General features: G+C 36.8%; 1 protein-coding gene across 2 annotated transcripts in view; it reads right to left on the bottom strand.

Moving 5' to 3' along the window:
- Nucleotides 1-18,069, bottom strand: part of TMTC2 (transmembrane O-mannosyltransferase targeting cadherins 2) — a 260,675-nt gene that overhangs the window by 21,882 nt on the left and 220,724 nt on the right. For both annotated transcript variants that reach the window (XM_064450359.1, XM_064450367.1), the window contains 2 exons: nucleotides 9,884-9,998; nucleotides 2,360-2,423 (listed from right to left, as the gene is read on the bottom strand). In XM_064450359.1, the coding sequence (XP_064306429.1) occupies nucleotides 2,360-2,423; nucleotides 9,884-9,998 (179 nt within the window). The remainder of the gene's footprint in view (nucleotides 1-2,359; nucleotides 2,424-9,883; nucleotides 9,999-18,069) is intronic.

Here is an 18,069-nt window from a genome sequence, read left to right as displayed (position 1 = left end):
AATATTTGTAAAGAAATGGATGCAAGAGAACGGAAATCTGAGTTTTGTTTCAAGCTGCATTAACTGAAAATCTCTCAGGAGCTAGGCACAGGTCTAATTCTAAAGAATAACTGATAATTTAGTTGTCTTGATACAGTGAATAAGAAAGGAGTTAGTAACAGAGAACTAGATCTTCACTTTGGGATCTGAAAGAGTGATTGGGGAACCACAGGAGGAAAAAAAAATCATGCTGAAAAAAAATCAGAGAGACAGTTTACTTGGGTCGTGTTCCAAAAATTCACTAATGTCAACAGGTACCATCTCAAGCAACAGAAGGGGGAAGGTTCTTGTTAAACAGATGCTTTTAACACTTAATCATTCTAGGAACAAGACTGATCTACTGCACAGAATGAGACTTCAGAGCTGCCACAGTTGGGAACAGAGCTCTTAGCAATTAAGGCACACTCTGAGAAGCCAGTTGAATCAACATTAGTGAATAGTCATGGGAACTTTTAATTTACCAGTACAGGTGAAGCTATGAAGTACACAGGATTTCACTAATTTGCATTCTGTACTCCTTTGGAAAGATCAGTAGCTTCTGTCTTACCAGGTCTGCATTATTTTGCTTACTACCTAGAAAACCTCGAGTGGCTTCTTTTCCTCCCACTCTGAAACTATTATGGTAAATTTGAGAGTTAATAATCAGAAAAAAGACATGTATGACTACTTCTGTTTTTGTTTTCATTCTTGAGAGACTGCCCTTTTACAGTCATCAGACAGTTGATGCTGCCAGTGAAAACACGTACAACTTTCCCACTCTGCATCCTTAAAATATTTTAGAAAGACATGAATCATAATGCATACTGTGCTTAGCTAGAAAGTTAAATTTTATTCTAGAAAGTTAAACTTTGTCATCTTGAACATAAAAGTGAAATTATCTCTTAAAGAAAGATGAGCAGCAGCTTTAGATTATTAGATTTTAATACTCTATTATATTTTAACTTTAAAGAAAGTCAGAAGAAAGTTGCTATAATAAACTGTTGTGATGAGCTTATCCTGTAAAAAGGTTACTTTGGTCTTAACATGTAAAGCTTGTCAGCAATACCTAGAAATACCTGGCTTTTACAGAACCACTGCCATGAGCTAGAAGCCCTCAGTTACTTCCAAAGCTCTCTGAGAAATCTCACATATAGTCATATTCATATATGGTTATATATATGAATAAATATATTTCTCGGTTTCTGAGAAACATTTTGAGAGTACAATGAACCACAGAAAAGAGAAGAGGAACTGCACCAACTTTGAGGCATCATTTGGGGGAAATCTTTCAACATTAAGGTATCCACTCAGAAAAAAACCAGAGAGTATTGCATCTGAAAGCATAAGAAATTACAAAGTCTAAATTGTTATCTCACAAAGTATGAATTAAAGAAATGCATAGATTTTGGAGAGGGTTTTTTTTTAAAGAAATAGTGTTAACGTACGTAATTTCATATGAATAAATTATTTTGGGGTTTTTTTAATTATATTTTATTAGCTTGCTTTGAGTTTTAACTAGTGTTGCTTTTGATTCTTTGGTCTGAAATATCTTTCATTTTAAGCCTATATTTTGGGGTGTTTTTTTTTACTCAAATTGCTAACTTTTATCCTCAAATTTGGCACTACAGAATTCTGTGACAGGAATATGTTCTAGATTTGATTTATTGCATAGACAAAGTATTAGGTATTTAAAGTAAATTCTGCCCCATTTATATTCATGAGTGTTTTTTCTCAAAATGTGAAGGTAATTGAAAAGAAATATAACATTGAAGAAAAAATGGTAAAAACAAAATATTTTATTTCTTTAGTTCCTGATGCATTAAAATTGGAAATGAGCTTTTCTTTTCAAAAAGGGTTTGTCACATACTCCTACATATTCCTGCTTCAAGGAATAAGCATTTCTTTGCCAAAATACAACAACCTCAGAGGTAAATACCTCTGAGGTAAAAAAATTTTAAGTTTGTTGAACAAAGTTTGCCAGAACTTAGTGACAGAGAAAAAGGCATAAACGTATTACTTAAAATGTCTTAAACAGTGGATCACAGAATAGCCTTTCATTCTCTTTTACTAGCGAAAATAGATGGAATTAGGAGAGCTTTCCAAACTTGACACATTCAAAGGTAGATAAATCTAAATCTAGAAATCTTTTCCAAGTATGTTAGCCAAGTAAGACTTGTTGCTAGAACACTGCGCTGAGGTAACTTGAAAGTATAGTGATTAATTTGATAAATTTATAGTTTTATCTGACTATCCAATAATTAACCATTAATAGAACATATATAATATGTACTGTAGCACATTCATCAACTTAAGTAATGGATATCATTAAGAAGGTACTTACATTAGGTCTTAATCCTGCTGCCATTTCATAATACTTCTCGGCTTCTTCATTGAGACTGGCTTGTCTATGAGGACAGAGAAAAACAATATAGTTACACCTCATTTTCCTTGGGTTAAAAAAGAAACCATATAAGAAGAAGCATAGCGAAAAACAAAATACTGCAACTACTGCCCACTGTTTCAGGATATTACCCTAACAAATGCCTAAGACATGTCAATCTAAAATATTTTTTGTATAGTTCAGAATACCCATTATCACAAATCCTCTTAGCCTACCTTATTTTCTTTGCAGATTCAGGGAATTCATTCAGAAAAGAGTTCTGATTTCAGCATTTACTCACATCCGTCTGAGTGGGGATTTAAACTTAGATCGCATATCCCAGGGGAATAAGATGAGTTTCTGGATACCTGATGCACTATCAGCTCACCTCTGTTTCTCTTCCTCACTAATATAGATAGCATCTACATTCTCCTAGCAGTTCCATTTTTATTTCTTCTCCTAAGTTTTCAGTTTAATGCCTTCAAATGAAAATGCACTATGTTGCCAAAGAAATCCAAACACATTTGTGTTTCAACAGGCCCTTTTTATCTCTTCATTCAAACTCCTCTCTCCTCCTTTTGTCTCCACCTTCTTAATTTCCCTCCAACTCTTCATTCTGGCTACCCACCCAATGAATATCAGTTGATCACATACGTGTCATGAGGAAGATGGTAAAAATGTAGAAGAATGAAGCATGACTATCAGGCAGGCTACATATCTTCCGCTCAAGTTATTTGCTTTTTTTTTCTATGAAGGGTTAGGTTCCTTCATAGAAGAGTTAGGACGGGAGATCTTCAGCTTTTTTGTGTTTGTTATGTTATTACAGGTGCATTTTTGTGATACAAAATAGAAAAATTAGAAAACAGGGATAACACTGCGTAGGGTTCGTTGTTTTCTTTTTCTGTTTTTCTTGAGAACTCTAGTTCAAAGAGTATCAGTCAACTGAGCACTTTTATCTGGAGATCTTACCTTGTTCATTATATGAGCCTTTACATGCTTTGTTATTCAGTGATCAAATTGTGTTCTAATTTTATGTTTCCATCCACCCAAATTTTAAACATTAGACACATAATACTTGATAGGCAATTAATCCCAGTCAACACATTTTGACAGTTATTGGTCTTGGGAGGAGAAAGGGAGGAAGGATAATCCCTTTGAAGTTTCTCACATAGCTCACGTGAAAGCTGAAACCACTTCCTGACTAACAATTTGCCAAGTAGAACCTGGTTTATACCTGTTAACTGTTTTAAATTACTTTGCACATTTATCATCAACTCAGTGGCTGCAGTGGTTAGAAACGATTGAATGTCTAAAAATATTCATTTAACATGCATCTGAATCACTCCTGCTGGGCATTAGTAGCACTTGAAACGATTGGGAAAAAATCTCCTACTTCTGAATTTCAGGATTTACTACAAGGCACATAAAATGAAACATGTCACAGAGCTTTCTGTTTGAACAGAACTGTCAGGAAACATGGTGGAATTCTGCATGATAAACAAGATGCCTTACCCAGGAGGCAGATACAGATGGTACACTTCACCTCCAAAAAGAGTTGTTGGCATGTGAATGTGGAACAAATTAAAATCCTGTCCCCTTTTAGCCCAGTGGAAATACATGGCTTGCTTTCTCTCATGTACATCTTAAAACATGGATTGTTAATTCCTAAGTTGAAATCAGTTTGAATTTATAGTTCTGCATTTAAAACGGTTTATAGCAATGAATCCACAGCACACTAATCTGGTCCGGAAAATGCCAGTTCCATTTCTGGGACATTCAGCAACAGTTCCTTTAGTTAAGATATGGCTGAATTCTGGTTCCAATTTTCACTGGAAATCTAAACTAGAAATTCATTATGTTAAGCCCTGGAATGGCTTTGCCTGGAGAAAAATAAAAGGCACAGAGGTAGGAAATGGCAGTAACCCTACGCCACTGAGCAGTAAAGGGCTCTGCATCAATGTCAAACAATGGAAGGACACTACTAAAGGTAACATAATTCACATTAGAGTAAAACATTAGATAGAATGTTGGTAATAAAACAGAAAGGAAGGAAAGGAAGCAAAGAGAAGTTTGGGAGACAGAGTCCTTTTCATAGTTACGAGCTGTATCTCAACCTCTGTCCTAAGCCTTTTCATGAGAACTGACCTTGAAAACACATCTGATTTCCCCCATTAACACCTAGCATTCAATCTTATTTTAATGGACAAAAATGTCTCCTCTTTTTATTCTCTCATATCTCTTAACCTGAGCCTCCAGACCTACCAGTTCCCTGTATTTTGTTCCAGCTGACTGCTAGTGACACCTCGTAAATGCGCTTGACAATACATCGCTCTCAGGTTCTCCTGACACCCAGTTATGTTCAGCTTACGTTCATTTTGAATCTTTATGTTGATCACTGGAAAAAATACTGGTTTAGGACACAAAGAACACCAAAGCTGACTGGTTTAGATACATAAACATGTGAATCGGGAAGAGTTTTTTTTTAACCCACCTATTGCTTGACATATTGCCATTGTTAAATATTCTTTTAAGTGAAATAATGGATGTCAGTCCAGCTATAAGGAAGTTTTCTTCAAACATATTCCTACTTTAAAATACTGAATGTTGATACTTGGCTTTCTTAATGGACCTTTTTGTGTCACGACAAAATCATAATAAGATTCCATACATGTAACCCTTCATCCACATTTTTTGTTTTTTTTTTATTTTTTACAGAATCACACAATGGTAGGGGTTGGAAGGGACCTCTGGGCATCACCTCATCCAACACCCCAGCTTGAGCAGGTACACCTAGAGTAGGGGCACAGGAATGCGTCCATGCAGGTTTTGAATGTCTCCAGAGAAGGAGACTCCACAACCTCTCTGGGCAGTCTGTTCCACTGCTCTGGCACCCTCACAGGAAAGACGTTTTTTCTCATGTTTAGCTGGAACTTCCTGTGTTCTGGCTTCTGGCCATTGCCCCTTGTCCTGTCACTGGGCACCATTGGAAAGAGTCTAGTCCCATCATCCTGACACCCACCCTTCAGATGTTTATAGGTATTGATGAAATCCCCCCTCAGCCTTCTCCTTTCCAGGCTGAACAAACCCAAGTCTCTCAGCTTTTCCTCATAAGGGAGATATTCCAGCCCCCTGATCATCTTGGTAGCTCTCTGCTGGACTTGCTCAAGCAGTTCTCCCTCCTTCTTAAACTGGGGGGCCCAAAACTGGAGACAGTACTCCAAATGTGGTCTCACCAGGGCGAGTAAGGGGGAAGATAACCTCCCTTCACCTGCTGGCCACACTCCTTTTAATGCAGCCCAGGATATTGTTGGCCTTCTTGGCCACAAGGGCACAGTGCTGGCTCGTGGTCAACTGTTTATAACAGTTAAGAAATTTACATAGATTATATGCTTAGCTATGCATACACACATATATATATTTATATATATATATATATTTAAGCACATGGACAATAATTAAAGAATGAATAAAATCTGTTTAGGCAATAGCATAGGGTGAACTTGTGCCTATGAGAGTGCTATGAGACTGTGCCAGCACCTACACTCCATGTTCAAATAGTCAATGTACTTTGGAGAGCCAAAATACTCTCATAGAAATTCACTGAAAAACGAAGACAATGCCATGTAGTATTGCTCTAATTTAGACTTATGTTTTCAAATAGCCAATAAACATGCTATAACTTCAGGTAATATGAGTGTTTCCCACAACAATCCAGTGTCTTACAGAAGTGTGAAGATACCCAATTATTCCGACAATATGTGCAAAGTTCTTCTTCCTATGCTTGTTTTCATTTGGAGACAACGTGAAGCTCTTTTCATGTTTCTGATTAGTACAGCGGTTGTCACCACACTCCCACTCCTCACTCTCAAAGTAATCATCCCCTAGATCACAGGAAACCTACCTCATGGCAGCTCACCTCAGTATACAACTACAAAGTGAAACTTAGCACTGTTAATACGTGACTTAGTCACTGAAGTTACAGCCGCCATATGCTTCACTACATTCCATTAAAATGTGTCTAGCTTTGCTGAAAGGCTTCAAACTGAGACTACAAGCAAGAGCATAGCAAGTACTACAGAAGTAAAACATGTGACCAGTTACTGTTTTAAGAACCACCCAAACAGCTACATGACCCTTGAATGAAGCTGTCTGGAAAACAAATTTGTTTAGAAAACAAATTTTACAGGCAAGTACTAGGCAAGTTAAAAGTTACCAGTCTGTTAAAAAGAAATTAATTACATTCATCCCACATCTCACCCGTATTACAGATGACTTGATTCATCTGGCATTGCATTATCAGGATCTTACAGAAGTCATCTAGGCACAAAATTAATAACTATGTTTGTATAATTAGGAACATGGAGGCCTCTCAATAATGCCAACAGAACTAACCCATACTTTGCCTTGACTTCAGCTTCAGATTTAGTCACAAAGATAGGAAGTAAACAATGTTGGAATACCTGACAGAAGGAGCAAAAGTCTTCCTTGTGACTGCTAAACAGAGATCAGGCTATCTACAAATACAGCTATTGCATTTGGGCACAGTTAATAATTCTGCTGCAAATTTAAGAAAAAAAAAGTTAACCCACAGCATTCCAGCTGTGCCATGTTCAAAATTTTGAAAACTTGTTAATATTTATTTAGGTTGCATTTTAATTTTAACATTTTTCTTAGAGAGTAAAGGGATTTTAAAACAGGAAAATATTTTAGCACTAGAGTAGAAAAATAAATTGGACTTGGAGGGAATGTTGTGATTGTTTTCCATCCAAAGCAGCTGTAACCCAAATTTGAAAGAATTTGCCTGCAGTTCTAAAGAAATGTCTACATCCTTCAGAATCTTGTGACACTCCTTGCTTTAATGGTGGAAACTATAATATGAAAGGAGGGAAAGATTATTCCTTTCTAATTCAACAGTACATCACTGGGTAGAATATTTGGTCTGAAAAACAAATTAGAATTTACACAAAAATCTAAATTGCTGTTATTACCTCCTAGTCATTTTGGACACCTTGCATCTTCCACATTAATATCAATTTCTGTCTCTTAATCCATGACACATCTTTAATATTTATCCCTTCTCTCTCACAACAATCAATTCACTTCCATGCCCTGTGAATTTCTATAATGTTTTCTGCCTCAGAGCTGTGCAGTCCATTCAAAATTCTTACTCGCTAACCAGTCAGTTTTTATAGCTCTCTACGGTACCTAAATAGCAGTTGGTCACCTACAGGAAACTATTATATTTAATAATTTCAGCCTTTCGTTTATGACTGTCTTTAGCATCCACAGTTTCTAGCTGTGTTACTCTATGCCAGTCCGAATACTCCCTTCTTTGCTTCCTCCTTTCTATCTTGGTATGTGCTTTCCTCTTGGAATCATCTCAGCTCTCCATCACTCTAATTATCCTGAAGATCAGCTTCTTCTGGAGTCCCACAGACTCATGATGGATTTATAGCTGTTCTTTCCTAATGTATGAATATACATTCCTCTTGTCCAACAGCTATTATGTAAGCAATACATTGAATAAATTGCTAAGTAATGCGGTAAACAAAGGCAGACAACAGAATCATAACTTTTTAGCAAAAACGAGTCAGATTATAACACATGCGGTTTTAAGCAAATACTTGGCAGCACTGAAATTAACTTTGCCACCCTGACTCTTGCAAAATCCTCCAGACCACGTTAGACTCCCACGGCATATTAGGAAGACATTACGATCTTCCACAAAGAAAGCTAAGTATTTAAGTGAAAAATTAGACCAACTGGGTATCCCGAAGGAGCATAGCTGGATTCTAGCTAATCTAAACCACAACCTTTTTTTTTTCACAAGGGTTTTGGTTGGTTTCTTTTTTTTTAAAGGTTTTGGGTTTTTGCTTACAGCTAAAATAGAAAATGCAGTTTAGAATCACTGAGCTCAGTGCTGGTCAAAACCTCCCAAAAAGTGTCCATTTTCAACGAGATGAAGTAGGGTAACTATGGGTGATGTACAGTACAGCAGCACAGGTCTTATACTGGCAGGAAAAAAATACTCATATCCCGATGTAAAGACATGCCTTCAAGACCTGGGATGCTTCACTCAGTGCTCACAGAGAAAGTAAGAGCTTTATTAAACCTATTCCCAAAATAGTAGCGATCTGTGTCAGCACGTTTTAAAATACCCACAAAAAATTCACACCATTAAGCCACCTTCCACAACACACACTAAAAGCAGGAGTTGGATACACACTATGCCCTTCCGGATTCAGCTTGCATGCCTAACTTGCTATGCTTCTGCCTGTGAATTTGTTTCATTAACCCAAATGTTTCAAATTACTGAATTCTGCCTCGAGAGATATCATTCAGAAAATAATCAGGAGGAAGGGAAGGATCCTTAAAATAGCTCATAAACCTGGGGCAGGTCAAACTATTGTTTACCAGTGAACCATTTGTCTTGGTTTCCTTTCTAATCTACAAGCAGGGAGAGTTATTTCTCAAAGGGTGGTTTGGGACTTACTTCAAAATCCTGCTACAGAACCTTTCATTTTGAAACACAGGTCGCTTTGTTGAAGCTGATTCTACCTTCTCTTTAATACCATTTTCTTTTCCTTTAATTTAGTATTCTAAATGTTAAAAGTATAAACAGCCAAGTGAGATATTTTCATTAGAGAAATGATCTCAGGAACTGTTTTGTGCTAATGAAGTATATTTTTTTATTTCCTTTTTCATGCATTTTCTAAGCATAGGTGTAATCTAAATGAAATCAGGTCACCTCACAGCTGTTAAGCGGACAATAGACAATAATTAGATAGTTATCCTAGAAATAAGCATGGAGGATACCTATTACAGTAATGTGAGTTTAATGATAATGTTCAGGCAGAAGCTTAATGTTACTGAATATCCAGGTCTGACAGTTTTAAAAGGAAAAAAAGAAGTCTAAAATTTTATTCTCTTCAGATAGGAGAACAGAATTAAATATAAGACTACATGTTAAATCACAGATTCTGATAATAACATTAAGTGCTCCTATGAGCCTCAAAGTCATCATTAGCCTGGGAATATTTGGATTTCTAATTATTGTAGTGTTCCCTACTGATGTTAACATAAAATGTGATATTGTCAATGATCCCTAGTTACATCCAGATCAGAAATACAGTCTATTATTTGCAGTTGCTATACACCCCAAATTTTTAAAAATCAGGTGAAAATAAATCCTGCAGAAGGTTCTTCACAGAAGAGACACTTGTTCTTGTATGCAAGCAAAAAAGATTACCTGCTTGTGAACAACAGAGGTTTTAAAGGTAAGAAATTATGAGATAACGCATAGAAAATAAAGTGCTAAATCCTGCAACAGTTTCACTCCGACTCTTTTTATCTTATTAGCAACATTGAATTTTTCTAGAGTTGCTGGGCTTTAAAAAGAACCCTCTGTAAGCAAAGATTATAAAGACTTTTTTTCCTCAAAAAGAAGGGAGGAAAATGAAATAAGGCAGATGTAAAAGCACTAACCTGAGCATATGGGCTGCATTGAAAACAACATCAAATTCTGTATTATCAAGTTCGGCCGCTTTTTTTGCCATCTCAGCTGCTTCTATCAGGCGGGATTCTTCTAGGAGGAATTGACCTGCAATGGAGTGCATGAATATGAGACCACAGAAAACAATTGATGGATCCTACTTCAGACAACATAGGAAAAGGAATTTTAAAAAAAATTAGATGTCTCTGATTAGTCATTTGTTGATCTGCTCAATATTTCAAGATCTTTAAAATGTGTTAAATATAGAAAAAATGCAGTAAGTGACATGTAATAACTCCAATATTTGCAGAACATATTTTTGAATAGTGAGAATGATACAGTAAAACTCAGCCATCAAGAAACAATACTCCCAATCCCCAATAAGCCTGCCATTTAAGAACTTGCCCTTCTGCCTATACCTGATCTTCACTTCCTCAAAACAAAATGAAATAAAATAAAATAGCATCTACAAATGAAATATATTCCTGCTTTAAAAGCATATCTCAGAATCACATAAAAATATATATTGTTTTATATATATATATGTGCACAAACATATTTCTTCAGCTTTACAATTATAAATGTTATTTTGCTTTAAAATGATTATATATACATATGTATTCCTTGATGAACCGGTATTTTATCACGTATATCAGTACACCAAGAGAATCACAACAGTCAGCATTTTACAAGTTTCCTACATGATCTCTATATTTCATGTAAAAAATCAGAATAAATAAATAAAATAAAAGGATAAATAAAATAAAAGAATAAAATTAAGTGACTGAGGTTTTACAAATGACATTATCATAAATACTAAACCAAGTTAAAACTGAAAAAATAATTTGGCGTTAACCAAACTTTAACTAAAGTACAGTAGTTTCAAAACAAAACACATAACTAGTAGAACTCTATAAAAATGAGTTTTCCTTTGAAGAAGAGGGAAAAAACCCACTTTGGAAGGTACTCAAACCACCTTATTTCTGCTCCTTTTAATGATTTTTTCACACCTAATTTGTAAAATGTGTTATTTTTGGATCAAGGACTTTTCAAAGGTTTTCAGCCGTCTAGACTCTGTGTCTACGTAACTTTATATTTGGAAAGCTGTCTTAAAGTATGGTGATTACACATTCTACAATCCCATCCTTCCTTTTTTATCTTACTTTGTAAAGGAAGATCATTCAACCAAAAGTCCACTAAGCCATCACTGGCCACAAGCCTCTTCAGGAAAAAATTATTTCCTCTCATAGCGAGGGATTTTCTTTTTTTCTTGCCTCCTGTTCTCACACATTCCCTGTTACTTGCATGCTTGCTATATGCACATGCAGAAAATCCACTTAACCGGAGCTAGCGAGGTCTGTAAGGGTGTAGTGGATCCAGTGATGCTTTGGTACAATGAACACCTTTGCAGAAGGAATTATCTCAACAAAAAAAGTGATGAAAGACAGGTTTCCTAGCTTTTTCCTTTCTCTGAGGATACATTTCAACTTAGTAAGAGATGGAAGATTATTTACTCAGTCACCTATATGTTAGTTATTCAGATCTGCAAAAAGTCTTGGAAGAACGTTCAGGTGCCTTTCTGCATTCATAGCATAAGCTTTGCTTGCTTTAGTTACATTCACACTCTAATATGTGCCATCCTTTCATGCATTATGATGCTCTGTGTTCATTGTTTCCAGAAGCAGATAATTTCTAGTAAGGCTTTCTCACAAAGAACAATAAATAAATAAATAAATAAATAAAAAGAGAGAAAAACGTAAAAAGAAAACATAGGAGAACAGTTTGGATCATAAGAAATTAATCGGTTTTCAGAATTAGAAACCATTGCTTGAGCCATTAATAGAAGTCTCTTATGAATGGAAAAAAAATGTTGACAAAACCTATAAGTTTCTTTTTTCTTTTTCTTTTTTCTTTTTTTTTCTTTTGGGCACCACATCAGGGTATGCCTTATATATAGCAGGACAAACTCAGAGATGAATCTGAAAGTTCTCAGGCAAGTAAATCTACCAACTAAAACAGGCAGTTCATGTCTCTTGATTTGGGCTGAAGTCCTATTTTCTTTAAATAGAAATCTTTGAAACAAACTTGACCAACTAGTATTCTGATTCTCTTCCAACACATGAACTAAAACAGTACCCCTAATCTTTAGGTCGATGCTAAAGCAAACCAGCCTTAAACTGTTAACACTAAGGTTCTTTTGTTAATGAAAGCACTAGATTGGCAGAATGAGACACGAGCAACTGGATGTACTATTGACACATCCAGCCACGGGGAAGGAAAAGAACACAACCTTTTAGGTTTCAAGACACAGTGAACATCCAAGATAATTCTCAAAAAAATTTTACACTCAATTTAGGAAAAATATTTTGCAGCTTAGAATTTATAAATCATGTCAACTCGTTGTTAAGCTACTTAGTTCCATAAGGAGAAAAAACCTATCATTATTCTCTTCAATAAAAATTACTCAAGGTTTTTTAGGGACAGATTTTTAGAAACATACTTCTAGTTTTCTGTATGAAATATTTAACAATGAAGCTCAATAGAGATGTTATCACATATATAACCACCCTTCATGTAATAAAATGTAACTGATACATTCTACTTCATGTAACGTAATCAACAAATTTCTTGACTTTAGATTCATTTTATTAAACAGACAAATACTTGCACTTCATCCATGTAATTTCTAAAAATATAACACTATTTTAAACCATTTCAAACAAATACTAATGGTTTACTGGTGCTTTTAAGCAACACATTAGGTTAATTCTTAGCTCTTTAAGAGGCCTATAAAATCAACATATCCTGAAGATATTATGAAATTCATACATGTTTTAGATTTCTGCAAGCAGTCTAACTTAGAACAGGAAAACATTATATATAAATTCACTGAAAAGCAAGTGCACTGCTAGCTGTGTTAGTTAAAAGCCTGTTTTTATTAATTGTTTTTCTAGGACGTTGGCTGCATACCTTCCATTAGTCTACATGGACACATCGAAAATGTCAGCCATAACTCTGAACTAATGCTTTAAATTGTTAAAACCAGAATTTGCTCTCCATTTACTACTAGGTCTCTAAATAGTGTCTCTGGAACAGGATTATTATTTCATATAACATTTTAAAGGATTATTTTTATTACAGGATTACCAAAGTTAACTAAACACAATTGCAAGTACTGCTTGACACCAGCCAAGTACAAGTAAAACTTTCACTTCTCCAGGAAAGAAAATTTTAGGACCGTGCATTACCATAAACAAGTCTCTCCTCTGTACTGGTAGTAACACTGGCAATAACTCATGCTGAGGGGGTAGGTAGCAGATGATACATAGCACCTGCCTGAAACTGACTGTAGCATCCTTTACACCCAAACTTACTGACTGAAAACAAGAGAGGGGAACACCCTGTAACTGCCTTACTCATTGCCTGAATAGAGACGACTTAATCAGAGGCTGCTGATTAAGCATTTCTGTAATTGGATGGGCTATAAATATAATTGACTTCTACCTTCTCAATGTAGTGGGAAAGTCAATACCTGAGTGCACTCATGCAGCGCTCAGCTCCTCACCACCCCAGCAGGGTGAGGGGAGAAAAAAGGAAGAAAAAAAGCTAGAAAACTTGTGCATCAAAATAAGACTATTTAATAGATGAAGTAAAGAAGAAAAAAATAATTAAAAAACCCAAAAAGAACTCCTCACCACTTCTCACATGTACATCAAAGCCCAGCCAGCCTCCAAAGGCCACCTCAGAAGCCAAAACCCATCTTCTTCCTCTACCCCAGATTTTATTGCTGAACTTGACATTATACAATCTGGCATATCCCTGTGGCCAGCTCCGGTCAGCTGTCCAAGCTGTCTCCCTCCTGGTCACCTGCCCATCCTCACCCTACTCAGTGAGGAGGCAGAGTGGGAAAAACAGAAAGCCTTGACACTGTTCAAGCACTCTTCAGCAACAGCCACAACACTGGTGTGTTATCAAGGCTGGTTCAGCCACAAATCCAAAACGCAGCATCGTCCAGGCTGCTGTGAAGGAAGTTAACTCTGTACCAGCCAGACCCAGTACAAGGTGGAAACTTTCTATTGAGAATTGACTTGCTAACTTCTCCTGAAAGGCAGACTAATTTTATTCACACATCTAAATTTAATGTAAAGCACCTAAGTAAAGATATCCCATTTGGAAATCGTTAGCAGACATTCCGTTTAATAAGCTATACTGAATTCATACCGGAATGAACTGGACTGGCAGTTTAGTGCTGCACTGTCTTCATTAAAAAGCAGGCTTCTGAACTTCTCCTGTCAAAGACATAAAGATGTGCTTTCCCAAGAGAAGAGCACTAGGCAGGGCAGAATATTGGCAAGGTGTTGAAGGTGGACTGGAAGGTCTGATCCACAAGCCCCTGAATCCAGGAAGCACTTGTGTGGGTCTAAATCTACATACAGGACTTTCTCCTCTGACAGGTAGCTGGCAAACCGCATGATTTATGAGACACTGCCCAATATCACATACAGAGCTTTCCTTCTGCAGGTGTCATGACTCTGACTCTTGCCAACAACATAAATTATGGTAGCCTGATTGTTTTTTGGAATGAGAAACAGCTTTTGACAAAACAGCCTTCTAGAAGCTCTGAATCCCAGATTTTCCTTCTTCAAGGAAAGCATATGTCTCATTACTATTCTTCTAGAACAGGAGCAGGAAATCCACAGTCCAGGTTCAGGTGTGATCTTCAACAACATTCTTCTTTGCCTGGAACAATGTTACTTTTTTAAACAGATGTTTCCACCTTTCTTGGTAGACAGCAAGACCTTTGACAGCAGAGAACCGATTCAATACTTCACTATCCTCTTAGTCATTTTCCCCTATATTAAGATACTTAAGCATCAGAAAGACATGAAAGCTGAAGAATTCTGTACCTACAGCCTTGTTCAAACTTCTTCTTGCAAATCATCATCAGTGTTTCTGAATCTATATTTGACCAAAAACTTTTGAGGAAATATACGCAATCTAATGAAAGCAAGATAAAAGTAAATATGTAATTTAAACAGCAACAAGAAAAATTCCATTTCTAGGAGTTGAAAAAAACCAACTTATTTTCACCCTCTGTCAAAATGTTTAACAAATATTCATCCACAGAGATGAAAGCATACAGCTCCCTTTCCTGTATAATTGTCTCTCTTAAATGATCATGAACATTTGTAAAGCATTTTGCTAAGACATGTGGCAACACCAGATTAAAAGCTATACATCTGAGTTGGTAGTTCTGCTGCTTTACCGTAATACGAAAGGTATTAATTGGTTGGGATATGCCTGTGTGTAACAACCTTTCATGTTCAGAGCACAAAGGCATTAGCGCCTTCCTCTAGAATGGGCTCAACTATTCCCTACAGGCACTATGAGCTTTTATTTTACTAGATAAAAGTCCAGGTTGGACCAATCTTTCTTTAATTGAAATGTTCTCTCTTTTGCTCGCTGGCAAACATTCAAAGGTACTCTGTACCAGAACAGAGTAGGTTTCTGAAATAGCTCATGCTACTGCTGCCTTTAAAAAGAATCGCTTTGAATGTTTTCAGAATGCTGTTGGTTCTGCACTTACTTAAACTTCAGTGACTTACACTCATGTCCTGATATCTTTAGTAATCCAAGCAAAGCCAAGTAAACTACCTTCTGAATAAGAAGGAAAAAACTGCTAATCCCACCGTAACAGGGAATCTGCTTCCTTTAATATACGTTTGTCACCAAGTCTTCTGCATCTTATCCTCTTCAAAGGAGTTTTCTCCTTCCATGGCAGCAAATTAAACAACTAGATTAACATGAAAAGTGGATATATGAGGACCATAGACTCAACTGCCAAATCTGTTTATTATAAACTTCCCTAGAAGTTATTTCAGCATATTCAACATTGAGGATTTGAAGCTGAATATTTGTTGGTACTTTCAAAGCATTTCAACAGACACCAAAACAGGGGTTGAGTTCTGGCTGACCCAATGCATTGCGTCTGTCTCTGAAGCACACCGCAAGGCTACAAGATCATGTCTCGAGAACTGAATTTCAGTGCTCACTGGCATGAGCAGAACCATCACTGAAGTCACCATCAACTTCAACTCTGCTGTGGCAATGCAGAGCAAAGGAGCAGATGCAACCAGAGATTGCTGAATGGAAAATTTCAATGGCATTCTGTGGAAGAAATATGAGGAGACACCTTGTCTCAGAGTTGATTTCCAAAGCTTTTCAGGTGATGAATCAACATTGCAATATGCCAAGTCAACAGACATGACCTAATGTAACTGTTTCCTTTCAGAGTTTCAAAACAGATTCATTGGCTGCGAATGAGCAGTTCCCAGAGCAAGGGAATGTTTGCTTCAAGATCCTGCTTTCCAGGCCTTTTTAGACAATTTCTTGCTGAACGCGTAGGATGTGACAGGGGAAGCAGAGAGAACTTACATCAGGATTACCTAGATGGTAGCAGCATTGCTGTTTGTTTTGCTGCTCCTAATATCCCATTCCATCTTTATCTAAAGGTGTTCCCTGACTCTCTTGCTGGAAGGGCTTTTGGGGTGTTTATCCCCTCAGCTGGTTCCCATGGAGAAGATTATTCCATGCAAATAAAACATACAGAAAGACTATGCAAGCCAGTGGGTGCTGCAACATCAATATATGCACTGGCTTAGAAAAATCTTTTTTATTAGCCTTTTTCTGTGTCTGAAAAACTTAGCTGTTGCAGTTGTGCTAAATATACCATTGGATGTCATCCAAAGCATGACCAGAGATAAGAGAGAAAAAATTGAATTGCAATTTGGGACCTGATGACTAAACTTGTGACCGCATCTGGATCACTGGAAGCTCTCACTAAAAAAACCTCATGTTTCACAAATACTAAGGAAGACTCTGGACCCTATGTCATTCCCCAGACACCTGGTGAGGTATAAGGTTTGGAAAAGTGAATTTTGGATGGGAAAGAACTATCTAGTTGAACTTTTGTAGCAACTCCATTCTGTTTCTTCAAAAATCCTCATAATAAGATGGCACTCATAGGTCAAAACATACGCCCATTAAAAAGAAGTCTCCAGGGTTGTTCGTGCCAATGGCTTTTCAGTTCCTGCAGAAAGTTTTGGCAACATGAAAGAAGCATAAAGCCACATTTCTAGCCCTGTCTCTGATGTGCAATTTCTATACCACATCTCTCAAGCAGTCTAGTATATTGTGCTGAGGAAGCAGAGTCAACCATGTATTTGGGATGTCAGAATCATTAGATTTAAGGATAAACTCAAGGGAAGAGCCAGAAACATGGAAATTCCACAGCATTTAGGGTCAGTGACCTAGCTTGTTTGGAAATACTCCACTGCATTCCACTTAAGTGATTGGTTCTAAAGGGAGTTTGGAATAAACAGTAATTACAGTGCTTTGTAATAATCTTCTTTGAATGTTGTGTGATAGCAACAGCCTGGAGAGCAACCAAAAGGACTCGACACTTTATGTGCATATGCCTTTGTACACTCATCATTCACAGCTGCCAAGAAAACCACAAACAAGACTTCAAACTGGTATGCTCTTCTGAATAGGTCAGTTTCTGGTATATTCTTGTTCAGTTTCGGTTTGGAAGTAAGACATACTGTCTGCGTTACAAGTAACTGAAGATTTCCTTCAATCAAAGTTATTGGACAGACTCCTGGGAGCAGAAATGTCAGAAGTTTAATGAAGTCTTTCTGCAAGTCAGTTACATCTCTCTTCCAGTTTTGGATCTAGGAATCCTGCCTTCCTGGAATTACAGTTATTGGTATTGCAGGAGGAGGGATAAGCCATAGTCCAAAGTCAGGATCTTAAGTGGAAGGCAACGTATGCTCAAGACAGAGACCCTTCCTCCAAAGAGCACATATGTTCTATGAACATGCGTTACTTGAGTATCATAAACTTGTTTTATAGTTTCCCTACAAAATCATTATATATTTAATGTTAGGATTTCCAAAAGATTTAAAATGGCAAAAAGCCTTTCATTTGCTGAAATGTTCATGAGTTCATACTGGGAAGGCTGGCAAAGTGACTTGGTGATGGACATACTACATCTGGTTGGCTTTGACCCCATCTCACCAAGGAATTTAATTGCTCAGTACATAATCACCGTGTACCATCTGGTGTTCCCAGTTGAGCAGATCCATGCACTCTGTTTTATTTATTGTTCAGCATATAC

This window comes from Phalacrocorax carbo, chromosome 1 (genome assembly GCF_963921805.1).
Source record: "Phalacrocorax carbo chromosome 1, bPhaCar2.1, whole genome shotgun sequence".
In the NCBI taxonomy this organism is placed as follows: domain Eukaryota; kingdom Metazoa; phylum Chordata; class Aves; order Suliformes; family Phalacrocoracidae; genus Phalacrocorax; species Phalacrocorax carbo.
Note: the sequence above shows the minus strand (reverse complement) of the source record. Positions and strands in the feature narration are given on the sequence as shown.